The sequence below is a fragment of the Aethalodelphis obliquidens genome, unplaced genomic scaffold (genome assembly GCF_003676395.1).
Source record: "Aethalodelphis obliquidens isolate GAN/ISIS:26980383/991018 unplaced genomic scaffold, ASM367639v1 scaffold9, whole genome shotgun sequence".
Lineage (NCBI taxonomy): Eukaryota > Metazoa > Chordata > Mammalia > Artiodactyla > Delphinidae > Aethalodelphis > Aethalodelphis obliquidens.
Window position 1 is genome coordinate 22,730,426 of NW_020837953.1, and position 17,559 is coordinate 22,747,984.

The following is a 17,559-nucleotide window of genomic DNA, read 5'->3' on the forward strand; positions in this document are numbered from 1 at the left end:
TCCTGAACTTCATGGATTCCTGATGCAGTTAGTGCTTCGCGCAGCCACCTTTGCCTTTGGAAAATCCCTTGAGTTCTGCGAGCCTCAGTTGTGAGTGCACAATTGCGTCAGCTGCGTGAGGGCTCACGCCGCCAGCCCACGCTCCCTCCGCACCTTCCCCGAACCAGGCCGCCTCCGGGCTCGTTCTGAGCTCCTAGGAGGTTCCCTCCTCTTTCCTCACACCTTCCTTCCTTCGAGGTGCCTCCTCAGTGCCTCTCCTCTGCCCTCACACTTTCTAAACTAGTGCTGCGATCGCCCTCAGCATTCAGCTGGGCCTTCATTCTTCTGTTATAGTGTGTGCTCATTTGGAATTACCCTTTTTCTTCTTCTTTTTTTTGGCCATGCTGTGTGTGGGATCTTAGTTCTATGACCAGGGATTGAACCCGTGCCCCCTGCATTGGGAGCACGGAGTCTTAACCACTGGACGGCCAGGGGAGTCCCAAGCTGTGTGCTCATTTGGGATGTGCTTTCTCAGCACCCCCCATTCCTTGCGGTCCCCAGGAACAGAGTAGGGAACCTCCCCCGTCTACAGTGTAGAGTTGGCTGGTTTTGATGGCTAAGTACTCAGGGTTGGCGCGTCCTTCGGGGCCGCAGCCGTATTCCTCTGATCCTTCCACGCTGGGCTCAGGGTTTAATGCACATCGACTGAAAATAGATTAACAATATGACTCAGATGTGCATGCTTTCGACACTTGCCCTTAGTCCTGAGAAGAGGACTGCCTCATTTGAGAGCAAGGTATGGAAGTTCAGAAATTCAGCAGGAAACTCTGCTCAGTATTCTGTAATAACCTAAATGAGGAAATAACTGAAAAAGAATAGATGCATATGTATGTGTAACTGACCCACTGTGCTGTACACCTGACACTAACACAACATTGTTAACTATACTCCAATATAAAATAAAATTTTAAAAAGAGACTCAATTTTCATTTTCTGATTCCATTTCTCTCCCCACCCCACCCCTTTTTGGCCTGACTAGCTTCCGTCCTCCTCCTCTTTGGAAGTGGCCACAGAAACAGCCCAGAACAGCCCAGAAGAGGGCGTCACAGACACTGTAGGTGAGGAGTCGGAATCCATCGCTGAGAAGGAAAAAGAGGAGCCCGGCCACGGTGGCGCCGATTCAGAAATGCAGCAGATTGTGGCGCGGGTCCGGCAGAACTTCGGCAAAATCAACGTCGTGCCTCAGTTTTCTGGGGATGACCTCGTTCCTCTGGAGATGTCTGATATTGACGAAGAGCTGGAGAGCCTTTCCGCGGAGAGGGAGGAGGAGGAGGAGGAGGAACAGGAGCACCAAGGAGACGAAGAGGAAGAGTCCTACGCAAAGTCCCAGGAAGAACACGCGGGAAGCAACACCAAGGCCGTTATTCAAGCCCTGGATGAGAAGATTGCTAAGTACCAGAGGTTTTTAAACAAAGCCAAAGCTAAGAAGTTTTCAGCAGTCAGGTAGCGTCCTCATCTCCTCACGAATTGCAGTTTGCTCATTCCTTTCCCAGAAACTTGCCGTGAGGATTGGAGCCAGTGTGTGTGTAGGGCAGGGGAGGGTATTGCCGTTTTCAAATTCAACTGCCTGAAGTATGAGAAGCTTAGTATTGATAGTTCTGTCTTTTACAAATGCCCAGGAGCCGCCAAAACAATGTTGCTTCTACCGATGGTGTTAACCACGTGAAGGGGCAGCGGGGTTTCGTTAATCTGCGAGCTTGTCGTGGTCCCTGCGTCAGCGCCTGTGTGGGCAGCGGGGGGAATGTTGGACGGCTTCATTGCTCTACTCTTCCCCTTACAGAATATCCAAGGGACTGAGTCAAGTGGTTTTTGCAAAATCCGAAGAACAGAGAAGAGCAGCTGAAGAAGACGTAGAAGATACAGGTACAGTTAAAATATTAAAATCATGTAGATGTGATTTGCATCTTTAGAACGTTGGGGAATCTAAGTTTAATCTCCAAAGTATCTCTTGTATTGTCATCCACACAGATATTTATCATATCTGGCAGGTAACCCTGGTTCCACTTACTATTTATCACACAAATTGGCTTTTCTTCTTTTTATTCTGCACATGTCTTGGGGTTAAATGGGTGATTTGGGAAGATTCCTCTCAAAAGAGTACATTATGAACATTGTAATCTAAGGGTGGGTCCAAAGACAAATTTTTTTCTCGGGGTAGGATGGTTCATGTATTTATTCTTTATGTGGTTGGACTACTACCTCCTACATTGAGTGTGTTTTCAAGACAAACGCAAACCCCGCCAAGGCCACTCAGCGCCCCCAGGTCTGGCAGCCTCCGGCCTCGTCCTGCTTTGCTCTGCTCTGCTCACCACACTCCCTTCACACCGGCCTCTGCCTTCCTTCTCCAGCACAACAAGCTCATTCCCACCTTAGGATTCAGACACATTTTGAATTTAAAAATTCCTGTTTCTTTCCTCTGTGTGTGCTTGTGTTTCGTTTCCAGCACCTACCAGGAAGGGAAAGAAGAGGAAGGCACAGAGGGAGGAGGAGCAGTCGAACAAAGCTCGCAGGACGCTTACATCTAAGGAAGTACGTGCTTTGGTCTGAAACGTCCCCCAGGTGTAGAGAGGGGAAGTCCATTTCTTAAGACTCACTCTTGCAGAAACTAATGGTCTAGAGTTGAAATCAAGAAACCCCAGTCCTGGGGCTTCCCTGGTGGCACAGTGGTTAAGAGTCCGCCTGCCGATGCAGGGGACACGGGTTCGTTCCCCGGTCCGGGAAGATCCCACATGCCGCGGAGCGGCTGGGCCCGTGAGCCATGGCCGCTGAGCCTGCGCGTCCGGAGCCTGTGCTCCGCAGCTGGAGAGGCCACAGCAGTGAGAGGCCCGCATACCGCTAAAAAAAAAAAAGAAAAAAGAAATCCCAGTCCTAAGTGACCTAGTTGAGGTCAGTGAAACAGGATCAAGGAGTGGGCTGCTGCATGAAGGTCCTTGAGTTTATGTCTTGTTTTATGAATTCCTGGTCAGTATCCCCAAACACGTGGACTACTGTTTGGAAGAGTCCGCTGGGTTTATGTGGCCTCAGGGAAATGACACGTGAGGAGCAGGGCTGTGTAGGCAGACAGATCACCGCCTTCTGTGAAGTTCAGCTCTGTAACTGGGCCCTCCAGAGCTGGAGGGGGCCCTCTTCGGAGGTGGAGTGATCAGCCTTAGACCAGAGGACCACTTGTCAGGAGCTCAGGAGAAAAGATTCAAGCGTTGGATGAGGGTTGGACCAAATGACAGTCTAACTTGGAGTGGTCACAAGTCACAATGGAAGTGCAGACTTGGGTCTGTGAGGTGAACTCTCCCTTGTTGGTGCTGCTTCCAGTAGTTGTGGGAGCAGCGTGGGAATAGAACACAGAGAAACAGAGGGGCCTGTTTTATGACTTTCACTGTTTGATTGTTTTTTTTCCCTCTTTGTGTGTGCGCGCCATTTTTTACAGCGGAGGCGAGAAGCACGGCAGCAACGATCCAGAAAAGTCGGTGTACGCTACTATGAAACACACAACGTGAAAAACAGGAACAGGAACAAAAAGAAGACCAGTGACTCAGAGGGGCAGAAACACAGACACAAGAAATTGAAACATAAGCAGTAACGTTTTAAAAGTTGTTTATTAAATTCTACAAAAATATGCAGTTAGAAACTCTGTTCGTTTTCTTCATGCCCAATTGGCATTTCGAAGGCCATGGGTGCATCTGTTCTGAGATTTGACAGTTGAAACCATTCACCAGTGCCAGTGAAAATAAAGATAAGCCCCTCACCCCCAAGGATCTCAGCGATGGGGTCCACTGGAACTTCGGACACTTGAATTAGCCCTGTGAGTTCCTCAAGCAAATGGAGATATCTGACAGAAACAGGCCTGAGGTCTAGAAAGTGTGGAGTGTGGTATTTTTTTTGTACTGGCAATGAGCAATTTAGAACAGAAGCTCTTTGGAATAGAACTGTAAAAAGAAGAAAATTTTAGGGATGTCGTGTGCAGAGCCTAGGCTTTAAAATACGAAGAAAAAGCCACAGCAACTTGTGTTGTCCGTCGTTGAGTCTGCTAGGGGAACCTAACAGGCCACGAGTGCTGCACTGTCAAGGAGTCATGGGACTAGCACATCTCAGTGACCACAGTTCTTTCCCATGAAAATGACAGAGCACAGACAGGCCATTTTAGTGGAATCTGGGGATTAATTCCTCAGGACACCTGGATGAGGGTAAAAGCTGTGACTTCAAATTTGAGATTAGAGTGTAGAGGGCTTGTTTGACTCAGTGGAACACGGCTGTTCTTGTTGGACTGCAGTTCATCCAGTGAGCCTGGAAGCCCTGGCCGGGACGGGTATCCGACCCGAGCGCCTCTCCAAGAGGACGCTGAGCACTTGAGGCCTTCTAACCGAGGGGAGATGTTAGCGCCTTCTTAGTCACGCTAGTTGTGAAGTGTGACTGAAGGATGGCACTCATGGAGCTGCTGCTGTGCCCTGGAATGAAGGATTTATGTCACTAATTAAGTCTCCTGGGTCTGTGAAATCAGAAGACTCCTGAGCCTCCAGACTGAGTTTAGATTATGAGGAACAGTAAAATGCAGTTGTCTCCAGGCCATGGCCGTCATGAATAATTAGAACTGAGAGTGAGGTCTGGGCTAGCCAGGCTGTAGGGTTGGGGTTTGATTGTCTGCAGAGCAAGGTGAACAACTCAGTGCTGGGGGAGGAGCCGAGGTCCAGGCAGCTCACAGTGGACACCGTGACCTGTATTTCTTTCCAGCACGTGTTTACGTTCTCGAAACCCATGGGTTTGACCCTGCCATTGCCTCCTACCCAGGCAGTCCAAAACTAAGGAGGATGGGGTCCAGTGACTTGGCAGGCGGGGATAAGATGATACGGTATAAACTGAAAACTCCAAAATGAGGTAGTAGAACTGCACTGGAGTAGGGATGATGAAAAGACATCAAATAAGGGCAAGACTGAGGCCAGAGGAGCCCGGGTTAAGGGACAAGATGAATTGCGGGGCAGAGAAGCAGCTTCGTGTGGCTGGAAATAAGTGACAGTATGGAGTGACAGTGAGAAAGGAGCTGCTCCACCTGAGAGGGATACAGCCAAAGGGGTGAATTCTGAGTCTCACCGTTGGAGTTGGCAAATCCCAAGGTTGGCCACGTACAGAGACTTCCTGGGCCACACTGCCTTCTGTCGTCCAGCCCGGAGCCTGGCTGCCAGACCGTAGGTGTCGCACCACACTGGGGCGGTGGTGGGGCTTCTGACGAATACGTAGGTGGGACCAGGGGAGGGGTATGGCTTCACTCAGGAAGCTTTTTATTACAAAGGGCTTATGATGGGGTAGTAGTGCTTGCTGAGACCCATATGGAAATTATCACTTCTTTGGTGCAATAATGCCTTCCAGTTGGGCCTGAAAAACAAAACCAAACTCCGTTAATATTTGAAACTTGCAGCCTAACACAACTAGCTGAGAGGTGATAAAAGTCTCCGGGAAGAGTAATCCAAATGCTGCCACCCCAAGTGTTTTTCCCTTCATTCCCAACTCCGTATTTTCTAGATGAGCTGGTCTCTGGCTTGGCATTCAGTCTTGCTGCATTAGGAGAAATCAGAGCTGTCCTGGTTTCCATACAATAGCTGCTCAGTGTGTAATATACGGCATTGAAAAGGAAATTGAATAAAAGGTGTTGAAATAGTGGCTTTTCAAGGCTCAGATTTCAAGCCTGAGCACGTCTGCTAAGTTAAGCGTTTGGCTCTCTGGTTTGGGAGCCTGGGAGCTCTGTGCTGGGACAAGAGGTTTTGGAAACAGCAGATTTTCAGCCACTGAGACAACCTGATACCCAATTAGAGAAAACTGCCACCAGTGAGTAGGGAGCTGTCCATCTTGTATGTAAAACTTCAGGCACTTGGGAGTTATTTACTCTGCTCCTCCGGCAGCCAGTAAAATAATTCACTGTCACGGTGTGTGAACAGATCTCTAAGTAGGTCTATTCTGCGGACTGCAAACACTGCTTTATTTGCAGTGCAGCTTTGAGCCAATAAAAATAACTCACTACTAAAGAGTCCTTCACCCTGGGGATTCCAAGGTTGCTTGTAAATGTTAGAAAGATGCCGAGGTATTCTGCTTTGCTCTTGCCGCCAATACCATAGGAGGAACTGAGGAACTTGAGCTTATGATAAAAGAATATGGCAGATAAGGGAGGCAGCTTCAGAGACTGCTAAGTAAACAGATTCACATCTGGCTGTGAAAGTTTCTTTGTTTTGTTTAAACTCAGCAACAAGAAAATCTATGTCATCCTCCACTAGCAATTAACACAAGCCCTTCTTTATCTCAAATGCCTGGCCTTGGCTTGTAGTACCAACAAGCCTGCCAATCGCAAGAATGTAAGCTTCTATGAAACTAGGGAGGAAAAGGAGATACATCTAGGGGCCCCTCCTGGCCAGGGCCATGGGAGACAGCCACTGAACGTCAATAGGCCGTATATCTAGAGCAGTGGTTCTCAAACTTTGGCAAACATCAGAATAGAGAATGTTGCCCCATGCAGTGATTCTGCCCACCTTCACCATCTGTTGGTAAAAAAAAAACTATATTTTACTCTTTTCTGCGAAGTTTGAATCTTGTTTTATCTCATTATAATTAACACTTGTTTCTGCAAGATTCGCAAAATGATGACAATTGATGAAGTTCTGTAATGGGCACATGGATGTGTATTGCATTATTCTACTTTGTGTTTCAAAATTCTCATAATAAAAGGTTAAAAAAAAATCACCTGGAGACCTTGTTAGAATGGCTTGCTGGACCCCAAGCCCAAAGTTTCTGATTCAGTAGCTCTGGGCTGGGCCCAATGATTTGTATTTCTGAAAGTTGCGGTGATGAGGATGATGCTGGTTTGGGGCCCAACCCTCTGAGAACCTTTGGACCAGACAGAGAGCCTGGAGCTTCTGAAGCCTGGCCCCCAGCCCAGCCCTTTTCACTAGTCCCCCTCCCTCCCTCCCTCCCTTCAGCTCAGTTGGACAAAAGTATACCATCAGCAAAAGGGCTTTGATGAAAAGTGCCTACAGCTGAGTTCCTCTGACCACACACCTCGGGAAGGTTCCCGATTTGAAATGGTTCTTCCCTCTCGAAGGGCCTTCCCAGCCCGCCCCGAATGCAGCGCCTCAGAGGGAACTGCAGGTAAGAAAGCACTCCCAGAAAGCCGGCTGGAGAGACTCAGCCCACTCTAAGAAGTCTCCAAAGCGCCAGCTGCCATGGGACAGACGTCCCGCTTCTTGACATAGCCACCTCTCCCAGACGATAGGCAACTTTTATCCAAGGGGAAAAAAATCCTCTGCTGGAGAGCCAGAGCTGAGAATACAGCCTCTCTTCAGAGCCGGATGGAGATGGACAGAGAATCTGGGAAATGATCCCTCACCTCTCCCCGAAAGAGCTTCCTTTACTCCTTGGCAGTACTGAAAGTCAGTGTAGGACAAGGAACCAAATGCTTGGCCTGCTCGGCTGGCAGGGCCAGGGGCGGGGACGGGGATGGGGGTGGCAGGAGCTCCACCTGGGCCTGGGCATCGATTACCTTCAGCTGCTGATTAGTCCGCTTCAGGAACTGAATCTCTTCTTTGTGCTTCGTCTCCTCCACCTGTCTCCTCTCACTCTCCCGCTTCTCGATGGCCTCACATTTTGCCTTCTGCTCGTTCACTTGCCTCTCCAAATCTCGCTTTTCCGTTTCTAATTCTGCAATCTGAGGACAGAATCCCCAGTCATGCTGGGACGTCGCCAAGTGGACGGGGTGGTGTGAGTGCCTGGGTGAAGGGGACCTGGGACACAGCTGTCCAACCCCAGGCATTGCCAGGGTCTGTACTGCCACCCAGTGGGAGGTCAGTGACTGGCAGGGCATGTCCAAGGGGAGACAACTCTGCCACGACCGGACTGGCTGTGACACTGAACCAAAGGGTCCTCACTAAGGTGATGGGAGAGCACCTAGGAGGCCGGAATTTGGTGCTGGAATGACGAGCTGTGGCCCTGAGATTGACAGAAGAGTCGAAGAGGGCCAAAGTCTCACTTTCTTCTCCATGTCTGACTTCCCCTGCTCGGCCTGCAGCGCCTTCCTCATGCCAAATGCCACGCTGCTCTCATACAGGGTCTGGTAGGCAGCAATGGTCATGCGGATCTCGTCCCGGACTCGCAGCAGCAGCAGCCCTCGCTCCGCACAGCTGATGGTAACCTCACGGATCAGTTCATCTGCCAAGGCACACGTGGCGAGGTCGGGGAAGGCAGGCAGGCGGGGAAATGCACCGCACCTACTGCGAACCACCTTCCTACCGGGAAGTCGGAAGGGCACTAGGGTATGTCCTCACCTGGAGACAGGCCTCAGGGAGGGGCCTTGCCATGCAGCCACTGCTCTGAACTTGGCACTTGGGAGTACAGGCCATCAGCAAGCCTGGTTTGGCCAGCGCAGAGGCAGACAAGAGCCCAGGTTTGTCTGCAGCCGTGGGGGCCCTCTCTCCCACCGTTAGGCAGAAACTGGGTGCTATTCAAAGAATTCTGACTTTTTCAATATAAACGTGGTGGCTGTTTTAAAGCAGCTGGAAGCTCCTATGTGGCCCCTTGGCTGGACTGGTTTGGGGCTGGAAACAGCAGGGTCTAGAGCTTGCCCACCCATCTCCTCCATAAATGCCGACTGGGAGGGCAAACCAGAATCACACCCAGACTGAAGGGAGCCCGCTAGCCCCGTGCAGCTGCCTCAGGGTTTGCATGCGGTTTGCATGTCTGAGTCCACACGGGCTGGTGAGACTAGACCGAGGGCCAGTCATCTGACACCAGCACCCGAGGAGGGAGATCTCAAATCCCTGCGTCTGTCGGGTCACAACAAATCACCCTGAAATATTTTTCTGGACCAAGGCCTAATGTTGATGGATGGATATAAATATAGAACATTAAATTTTTCTGATTAAAAAAATAACATATTGGGACTTCCCTGGTGGTCCCACGCTTCCACTCCAGAGGGTGCGGGTTCAATCCCTGGTCGGGGAACTAAGATCCAGCAGGTCGTCAGGAACACGGTGACTGACAAGGGTGGGTGCGGGACTGGTAAGAGAGGTGGGCTGGGAGGGGGAAGAGGGCACAGTTAGCAGTTCCTGGGTGGGGCAGGTGGGGGGAGACAGACATTCCAGGATGGGGCAGGCTTCAGCTGCAGGGGACTCAGGGCCTGGATTTGTGCGAAGGGAAGGGAAGGAGGCAGTAGAGGGTGGTGTAGCTTCCCGCGAGGACCACTCACCGAAACACTGCGAGTACAGCTCCCGGCGCACCGGGCAGATGCCAGTCTCCCGGGCCTGCCGCTGCTGCAGCTTCAGGTCCAGCTGCTCCTGGAGGTGTACCACATCCATCCTGGTGCTGGGGGCGCTGGACACCTGCTGGATCCATAGCTGCGTGTCCTCCACCCACTCCCTGCGGGACAGACACAGCCAGGCTGAGCGCACCCCATCCACCAGACAGGGTCCTCAGGATGTGAGCAGAGATGGCCCTTTGCGCTCTCTGTCTGAGATGAGTGAGGGGCGGTTCTGTCCCCGACCCACCAGAATCCTCCATCTCCTTCTCCCTTGATGAGTGTGTGTCTCCAAAGCCACACCCACTGTGCCACCTCCACGGGGCCCCTATCTTGGGGCTAGGCTACCTTCATTCTCCCACGACCCTCTGTGAAGTCGTCATCCACGGTCCAGATCTTACACTCCTAACATGTTGAGGGCAGACTGATGGTGGTTGTTGCTTGATCTGAACGGAAGGCCCAGTGGAAATTCCCACTGACTTGTGAGTAGGAGACACAGGGGACTATAAACCTTGTGCCAGCCAGAAAGAGGTGAATGGTGCTCGCTTCATCAGCACATATACTAAAATCAGAAATAGGTGAATGTATGTATTGGGGGTGTGTACCTATATGGGCCCCCCCTAGTGAACCTTGTGTCAGAGACACAGCCAGGTCTGGAATCACGAGGCGGGGCCTGAGGGCAGAACCACCATGAGGGAGAGGATTCCATGCATGGTTGAAAAGCAAGCAAATGAAAAACACCCTCCCCTCCTTTGACCTCCATTTCAGAGGAGATTGCAGTCTGGCTTTTACTGTTTCCCCTTTTCATCATAACTTTAAAAACTGCTGTCAACTTATTACATAAAAACAGTTGAAAGGCACTGTGATCACAATGATCTTTGTGGCTGCAGCAGAAAGAAGCAGGGTAAGGGGATGGTGAAGAAGGGAGCTCTCCTTTTAGAAAGGAGTCTGAAGGAAGGCCTCCTAGAGGACTCAGGACTCCGCACTCCCAATGCAGGGGGCCCGGGTTCAATCCCTGGGAGCTGGATCCCACACACATGCTGCAACTGGGAGTTCACATGCCACAACTGAGGAGCCTGCCTGCCGCAACTAAGACTCAGCACAACCAAATAAATAAATTAAAAAAAAATAGATGGTGGAAGCAGAGTAAAAAGCAGTCAGATTTGGAAAATAATTTGAAGGGAAAGCCAAAAGAATGTGATGAAGGACAGGACATGTGATGTGAGAGATCAAAGGGAATGAAAGGTGGCCTGTGTCCCTAATGGAAAAGGAGAAGACTGAGAATGAGCTGGTTGGGGGAAGGAAGACATTATGATTTAGTTTGGACATGTTGAGTTTGAGATGTCTATTAGACATCTTCATGAAGGTAACGAGGAAGTAGTAGAATATATAGGTCTGGAGTTTAGGGGAGAGGACAGGGCTGCAGAAAGACCTGTGGAAGAAATCAGCATATAAGTGATGTTTAAAGCCATAAGCCTGGGTGAGAGGACTCAGGAAATGATGGTAGATAGAGAAGAGGTCTCCCCGCTACCCACATTCCCAGGATCTAGCCATGTGTAAGCCCTAGAAACTCTAGGATGCTGGGAGGAAATCTCAGTCAGAAACAGAGACAAGGTGCCTCCTCTCACATCCCCAAGTTCAGGGATGCAAAAGCCTGGGCCTCCTCCCAGCCACTGCTTTTTTACCTCGGGGGCAGGATGGCATTCAAGATTTCTTCTGCCTGCTTTGTAGGATCTGGGACACCGGAAGTTGAGGGGAGCTTGGTCTTTGGTGGCTGTGGGACGGGACCTGAGGGTCCGGGCTGCTGAGGGCTGACTTTCAGTGGCCGAGCCTGAGAGGGAGGGACAAGTTGGAGCAGGAGGTGATTCAGACACTCAGCTCCACACACCCTGGCCCCCTGGGTTGCTCCAGCTCTCCTGCACATCCCTCCCCTCTTCCCAGCTCACTTTCCCCCGTCTTCTCAGCCAAAGTTATGTTTCAGAGCTGAAGGAGGCCACAAAGAATCTCTGGTTCCACCCCAACCTAATGCTTGTATCTTCTTGAAGAAATGTTTCTGGCACAGCTGCTCAGGCCTCTGCTCTAGTGATGGGGCAATCACTCCCAGATCTATTCTTGGGGCTACCATGAAAAAGGGTGAGCCCCATCCATCTCCCTGTGACTTTCTTCCCCATCCTAAATCTGCCCTTTGGGGTCACCCAACATCTGGGCTTCTTGTATCGCTCTCCCACCCTCCTTCTCCGGTCCCAATTCCCTTTACTCCCAGTCACTGCAGCCTCTGTCCCTCGGGACTCCCGATCCTCAAGGCAGGGATCGGTCTTTCCCCATCGGAGCTTCGTGCACCCCCACCTTCTGAGACCCGTCCTTACTTTGGGGCTCCGTTTCTCCTTGTTCCGGCTCACCAACACCGGGGTGTCATACTTGAGCAGAGAGTCCGCGGGGGGAATCATGGCGGCGGCGGGAGTAGTAGCCCTGCTGCGACCCTCCAGTTAGGGCCTTGTTTGCCGTCGCCATAGAAACCTCCCCCCGCCCTCATGGCCTGGGCGGGGCTTCAGGGCGGGGCGGGGCCAGCAGCGCGAGAGTTTCTGCCTAGCCTTCGCGGAAAGATCTCTCAGCTTAGTTTCCCAGGCCACTTGCTCACCGGGTCGTCTTGGTACTCTTGGAAGCAGGGGAAACATCAGTTCTGAATCCCTGTGCTGCGTCTAGCTCGTGATTTGAATTAGGTACAGATCACCTTCGCTGACCCTCAATTTTGTCATTTTCAAAATGGGAATCATCTGACTCCTCAGCGAAGGGTTGGGGAAGATTCCCAGAGGAAGGCATCTGAAGTTGCCGGGTTTTAAAAAGTATTGGCTTTTAAGTAAGTGGAGAAATGACAACATAACAGAAAGCGCAAGAACAGAGGGGAAATACTAATGATTTGCCCACGGGCTACCATCTGTGATTGCATTTCCTTCTCTTCCTCTTTCCTTGGTATTCCCAAACGTAAATGTAATCACACACTGCGCACAATTTTGTATCTTGCTTCTTTCGTTTAACAAGTCAGGGTTTTTTCCATTTGTCATATAGTTTGTAAATAGCATTGCGAATGGCGACATAACATCTTCCCTATCGCTGGGCATGTAGGTTGTCTCTGTGCTCCGTAATTACTATAACAGGGCAACAAACATCCTTGAGAGTAGATTTTTTTAAAAAAAAACATCTTTATTGGGGTATAATTGCTTTACAATGGTGTGTTAGTTTCTGTTTATAACAAAGTGAATCAGTTATACATATACATATGTTCCCATATCTCTTCCCTCTTGCATCTCCCTCCCTCCCACCCTCCCTATCCCACCCCTCCAGGCGGTCACAAAGCACAGAGCTGATATCACTGTGCTATGCGGCTGCTTCCCACTAGCTATCTACCTTACGTTTGGTAGTGTATATATGTCCATGCCTCTAGTCATGTACCAAAATGTTCATTGCAGCTCTATTTACAATAGCCCGGAGATGCAAACAACCTAAGTGCCGAAAGTTGAGAGTAGCTTTTTCACAAAAGTTTGCTTTTGAAACTTAAATCTCCTGCCTCTCGAGTCGGGTCACTAAGGCCCCTCCCACTCCAGAATCGTATCGCGTTATCTCCGCCGCGAGGGTTTCTGGGAGAGCGTGCACTCGGAAGCGGAAGTCCTAGAGTCAGGTCCGTCATTTCCTTCGGGGACAGGAGTGCTACGGACATCTTTTTCCTGGGCTCCGCAGGTCTCTTAGTATGAAGGAGGTGAAGAGCGAGCGGGATCGGGGGAGCCGACGAAGGCACCGGGACGGGGACATGGTGGCGGCGGTGGTGGTGAAGCAGGAGCGCCTCAGCCCGGAATCCGCGCCTCCCGTGCACCGCCGCCCGGACTCCTCCGGCGGCAGCCCGTCCCCACCGGCCGGCGAGTCGGGCCGCCCGAGTCACCGCGGGAACCGAGCCCGAGGAGGTAGCCGGTAAGTGAGAAGCAGCCCGGGGTGGACCTTAGGTCGGGTTCATTGAGAAAGGAGGACAGGGCTAGAACCAGAAACACACCTTGAACGCTGAGCGCTGCAGCTTGGACTTAATCCTAAGGCGATAGAAGTGACCGGTTGTGCTTGTGTTAAGGAACGTTTACTCTGGTACCTGTCACTTGCGTAATAGTTGGGCGTTAAGCGCCTAATGCCTGCTGGACAGGATCTCGTCCCTCCATTTCTGGGTACCCAGCATTTCACCGGGTATGGTCCAGTTTAAGTTGTTCGTTAAGCAATGATCATTTAAGTTGAAATGAAAGATTTTCCCCATTTGCCTGCAAACGGAGTGCGGGAGTTATCTTTTCAGTTATCTGCCCCAAGAAGTTTACATATCGAGGGCCTAGGCGATCTGTCTAATATTCTGTGGAAAAATATTGTCTCTTGTTAAACTCGTTCATTTATTAATTCATTCGACGTAGTTTTACTGAGTACCTATTATGTGCTAAAGACCATCGTAGGTTATAAAATAATGTGGAAAAATATCTATGTAACACTTTTAAAAATATACATATGGATATGTAGAAAAAAGAAGATCGTCCTAGGTTCTGGGGCGGCAAGGATGAACACCGTAGATGATCTCTACCTTGATGAAACTGACCGTGCTGTAGCTCTGAGACAAAATAACAAGCAAATTAAAAAAAAAAAAAAAGAAGTTGTTTCAGTTAGTAACAAGTATTAGGGGTAGGTTAAAACAGTAATGTGATAGTGAGAGGGTAGAGGGAAATGGTTCTCCCTGAACCACTCTCTGAAAAGTCCACCATTTGACCTGAGACCTGAATGGTGAGAATAATCCAGGCTTGTAAAGATCTAGGCAGAGGGAATAGCCCGTGCAAAGAACTTGAAGTGGAATCAGTTGTGTTCCTTCTAGAAATGGGGGGTGGGGGGGTGGATTCAGGAGATCAAGGAGAGTGGTTGGAATGAGGTGGGAGACGGAGGAAATAGAGCCAGAGGACTTGCTGATTGATTGATTGAGTGAGTGTGATTGTGTGGGAGAGGAGCGTGGGGGGCTGCTGGTGGTGAGGAGAAAAAGAATCAAGGGTGACTTCTAGGTTTTTGGCCGGAGGAACAGGGTGGATGGGGTGGCGCCAGTTACCCAGATGGCAAAGACAGAGGAAAGTTTCTTGAGGGGATGGGAATCTAGAGTTATGTCATCTATGTGAGAAGTTCCATCAGGCAATTATGTATGTGGAAGACATTAGGGCTAGAAAAGTGAAGCTCCTTACTCCTTTAGTGTGATCAGCAGAGACCTGCACAAATGTGGTGTTTGTGTTAGTAGGTAAGCCTGATACTTGAAGCTAATTTGTATTAGGGAATGAAAATTGAGATAAAATCTGCGTGTATCATTCTCTGAACAGGTCTCCAGCCAGAAAGAAAAACAAGTCCTCAGGGAGAAGAAGCAAGTCTCCCCGGAGTAAGAGAAGCCGAAGTCCTCACCACTCAACGGTCAAAGTAAAGCAGGTAAGTGGATTGAGATGTTTTCATACTGGCCCCAAACCTAGAGTCTGTCCCATCATAGCTAAAGAGTGTTGTGTATGTGTTCTCCTGTACTTGCGATGGGCTTTTCTAAAAACTGGGTTTGTTTTTTTTTCCTGCTTGCTTTGTTAAGTTAAACCTATTATTTTGAGGTAATTGTTGATTCACATGCAGTTGTAAGAAATAATACAGAAGTGGCTGTTTCTCCCAATGGTAACATCTTACAGAATTATAGAACAGTATCACAGTCAAAACATTGACATCAGTGCAGTCAAGGAACAAAACATTTCCATCACAAGGATCCCTCATGTAGTCCTTTTATAGTCGCAGCCAGTTCCCTCTCACCCTTACCCCTCAACTCCTGGCAGCTTCTAATCTCCTCTCCATTTCTATAATTTTGTCACTTCAGGCATGCTGTGTAAATGGAATCTCACAGTACAAGCCTTTAGGGATTGGCTTTTTTCACTCAGCAAAATTCTTTAGAGATTCATTCAGGTTGTTGCCTCTCTCCGTAGTTCATTCCTTTTTATTGCTGAGTCGTTTTCAGTGGTGTGGATTTAACCATTTGTCCGTTAAAGAATATCTGGGTTGTTACCAGTTTTTTGGCTATTAGACATAAGGCTGCTTGCTATGTAAACATTTGTGGGCAGGTGTTTGTGCGAACGTAAGTTTTCTTTTCTCTGGGACAGATGCCCGGGAGTGCAACTGCTGGATGGTATGGTAGTTGTGGGTTTAATTGTTTTAAGAAATTGCCAGACTGTTTTCCAGAGTGCTGTGTTAGTTTGCCAGGCCTTCCATAACAAAATTCCACAGACTGGCTGCCTCAAACAACGGAACCTATAATTTTCACACAGTTCTAGAGGCTAGAAGTCCGAGATCAAAGTTTCAGCAGTTTGGTTTCTCCTGAGGCCTCTCTCCTTGGCTTGCCTTCTCCACTGTGCCCTCACATAGCCTTTCCCTCTGTGCTCCTATCCCTGGCTCCTAGCTCCTCCTTTAACCACATCAGCCGTATTGGGTTAGGGTCTCACTCATTTTAACTCAATCAGTTCTTCAAAGAGCTTATCTACAAAAAATTTGGTTACATTCTAAGATGTGGAGGTTGGGCCTTCAACATATAAATTTGGGGGCACGATTCAGTCCGTAACAGTGGCTGTACCGTTTTACATTTCCACCTGTCATGTGAGTGATCCAGCATTTGTTACCGGCACCATTTTTTTATTTTAACCATTCCTACAGGTAGGATAGCGGTATTGTGATCTTAATTTGCATTTACCTAATGGCTTATGATATTGAACATCTTTTCATGCGCTTATTTGCCATCTGTATTTCCTCTCAGGTGACATGTGTCTTCAGATCTTTTGCCTATTTTCTAGATGGATTATTTGGGTTTTTTTACTATTGAGTTTTAAGAGTTCTTTTTTAATATTCTTAGATACTAGGCCTTTTGGGGTGAGTGGTTTGCCAGTATTTTCTTCCAGTCTGTATCTTTTCTGGTCATTCTCTTAACAGGATTTTTCTCAGAGCAAAAGTTTTAATTTAGATGGAGTCCAGCTTATCTGTTTTTCTTTTTGTAGATTATGCTCTTGGTGTCATGTCTAAGAACTTTTTCCCTGGCCCTAGATCCTGAAGATATGTTTTTTCCTTAATGTTTTTCATGTAAGTCCCTGGTCTATTTTAAGTTTGTTTTACTATAAGGTGGGAACAATCTTGTTTATATCTATTAAAAAAAATCTTGTTAGGATTTTGATTGGAATAGTGTTAAACTTGTATTTTGGGGTGAGTCGGGTTTTTTAAATTATTATTATATTGAGTCTTCTAGTCTATGAACATAGGTGTGTCTCCGTTTATTTAGCTCTTTGATTTCTTTCATCAGTGTTTGTAGTTTTCAGTGTACAAGTCCCATACGTGTTTTGTTAGATTTACACTTTTTTTTTTTTTCGTATGCGGGCCTCTCACTGTTGTGGCCTCTCCCGTTGCGGAGCACAGGCTCCGGACGCGCAGGCTCAGCGGCCATGGCTCACGGGCCCAGCCGCTCCGTTGCATGTGGGATCCTCCCGGACTGGGGCACGAACCCGTGTCCCTTGCATCGGCAGGCGGACTCTCAACCACTGCGCCACCAGGGAAACCCCCAGATTTACACTTAAGTAATTTGTTTTAGTGACTGTAAGTGATATTTTAAATTTCATTGTTTACTTGTTCATTGCTAGTACATAGAAATATAATTGATTTTTGTATGTTTATCTTATATCCTGTGACCTTACTGAACTCATTCATTTATTTTAGGAGGTTTTTGGTAGATTATTTGGGATTTTCTACATAGATAATCATATCTGCAAATAGGCACAGTTTTATTTCTTCCTTTACAGTGTGTATGCATTTTGTTTTCTCTTGCCGCACTGTCTGGGACTTCAGCACTATGTGGAATAAGAGTAGTGAGAGCAGATGCTCTTGCCTTTTGCCCTCAGTCCTGATGGACAAGCATTCAGTCTTCTTTTTAAAGAAGCTCTTTGTTACAAAGTGCAAATAGAGACACTGGCATTAAGAAAATGGATTTTCTTATGATTTTGAGAGACTGTGGGCCAACTGTCTGCTACCTAAAAAAAGATACAAAGCCAGACAGTCTTGATGGTCTGTTATATGCACCGCCTTGGCTATCTCAGAATTCAGCCACTGGAACCCCAGTACCCAGATAGAACCTCTCAAACCACTTGTAGTTGTGTGTGTGTGTGTGTGTGTGTGTGTGTGTGTGTGTGTGTGTGTGT

The 17,559-nt window shown here is 48.6% G+C and overlaps 3 protein-coding genes across 5 annotated transcripts in view; 2 read left to right on the forward strand and 1 right to left on the reverse strand.

The window, feature by feature from the left end:
- GNL2 (G protein nucleolar 2) overlaps window positions 1–6,756 on the forward strand; it is a 30,098-nt gene extending 23,342 nt beyond the window's left edge. For all 3 annotated transcript variants that reach the window (XM_027109058.1, XM_027109059.1, XM_027109060.1), the window contains 4 exons: window positions 1,019–1,482; window positions 1,820–1,902; window positions 2,483–2,568; window positions 3,464–6,756. In XM_027109058.1, coding sequence (XP_026964859.1) covers window positions 1,019–1,482; window positions 1,820–1,902; window positions 2,483–2,568; window positions 3,464–3,616 — 786 coding nt within the window. In that variant the 3' untranslated portion in view covers window positions 3,617–6,756. The remainder of the gene's footprint in view (window positions 1–1,018; window positions 1,483–1,819; window positions 1,903–2,482; window positions 2,569–3,463) is intronic.
- On the reverse strand, window positions 4,799–11,815 carry DNALI1 (dynein axonemal light intermediate chain 1). The gene is made up of 6 exons (XM_027109061.1): window positions 11,671–11,815; window positions 10,990–11,135; window positions 9,257–9,426; window positions 8,042–8,220; window positions 7,556–7,720; window positions 4,799–5,403 (listed from the first exon to the last, which is right to left on the reverse strand). Exons 1-6 carry the CDS (start codon window positions 11,749–11,751, stop codon window positions 5,368–5,370), a joined length of 777 nt encoding a protein of 258 aa, XP_026964862.1. The 5' UTR covers window positions 11,752–11,815; the 3' UTR covers window positions 4,799–5,367.
- A 1,184-nt stretch (window positions 11,816–12,999) lies between these two features.
- The window catches only part of SNIP1 (Smad nuclear interacting protein 1), a 12,330-nt gene continuing 7,770 nt past the window's right edge, over window positions 13,000–17,559 (forward strand). The window contains exons 1-2 of the mRNA XM_027109062.1: window positions 13,000–13,267; window positions 14,680–14,782. Of these exons, the coding sequence (XP_026964863.1) occupies window positions 13,050–13,267; window positions 14,680–14,782 (321 nt within the window). The 5' untranslated portion in view covers window positions 13,000–13,049. The remainder of the gene's footprint in view (window positions 13,268–14,679; window positions 14,783–17,559) is intronic.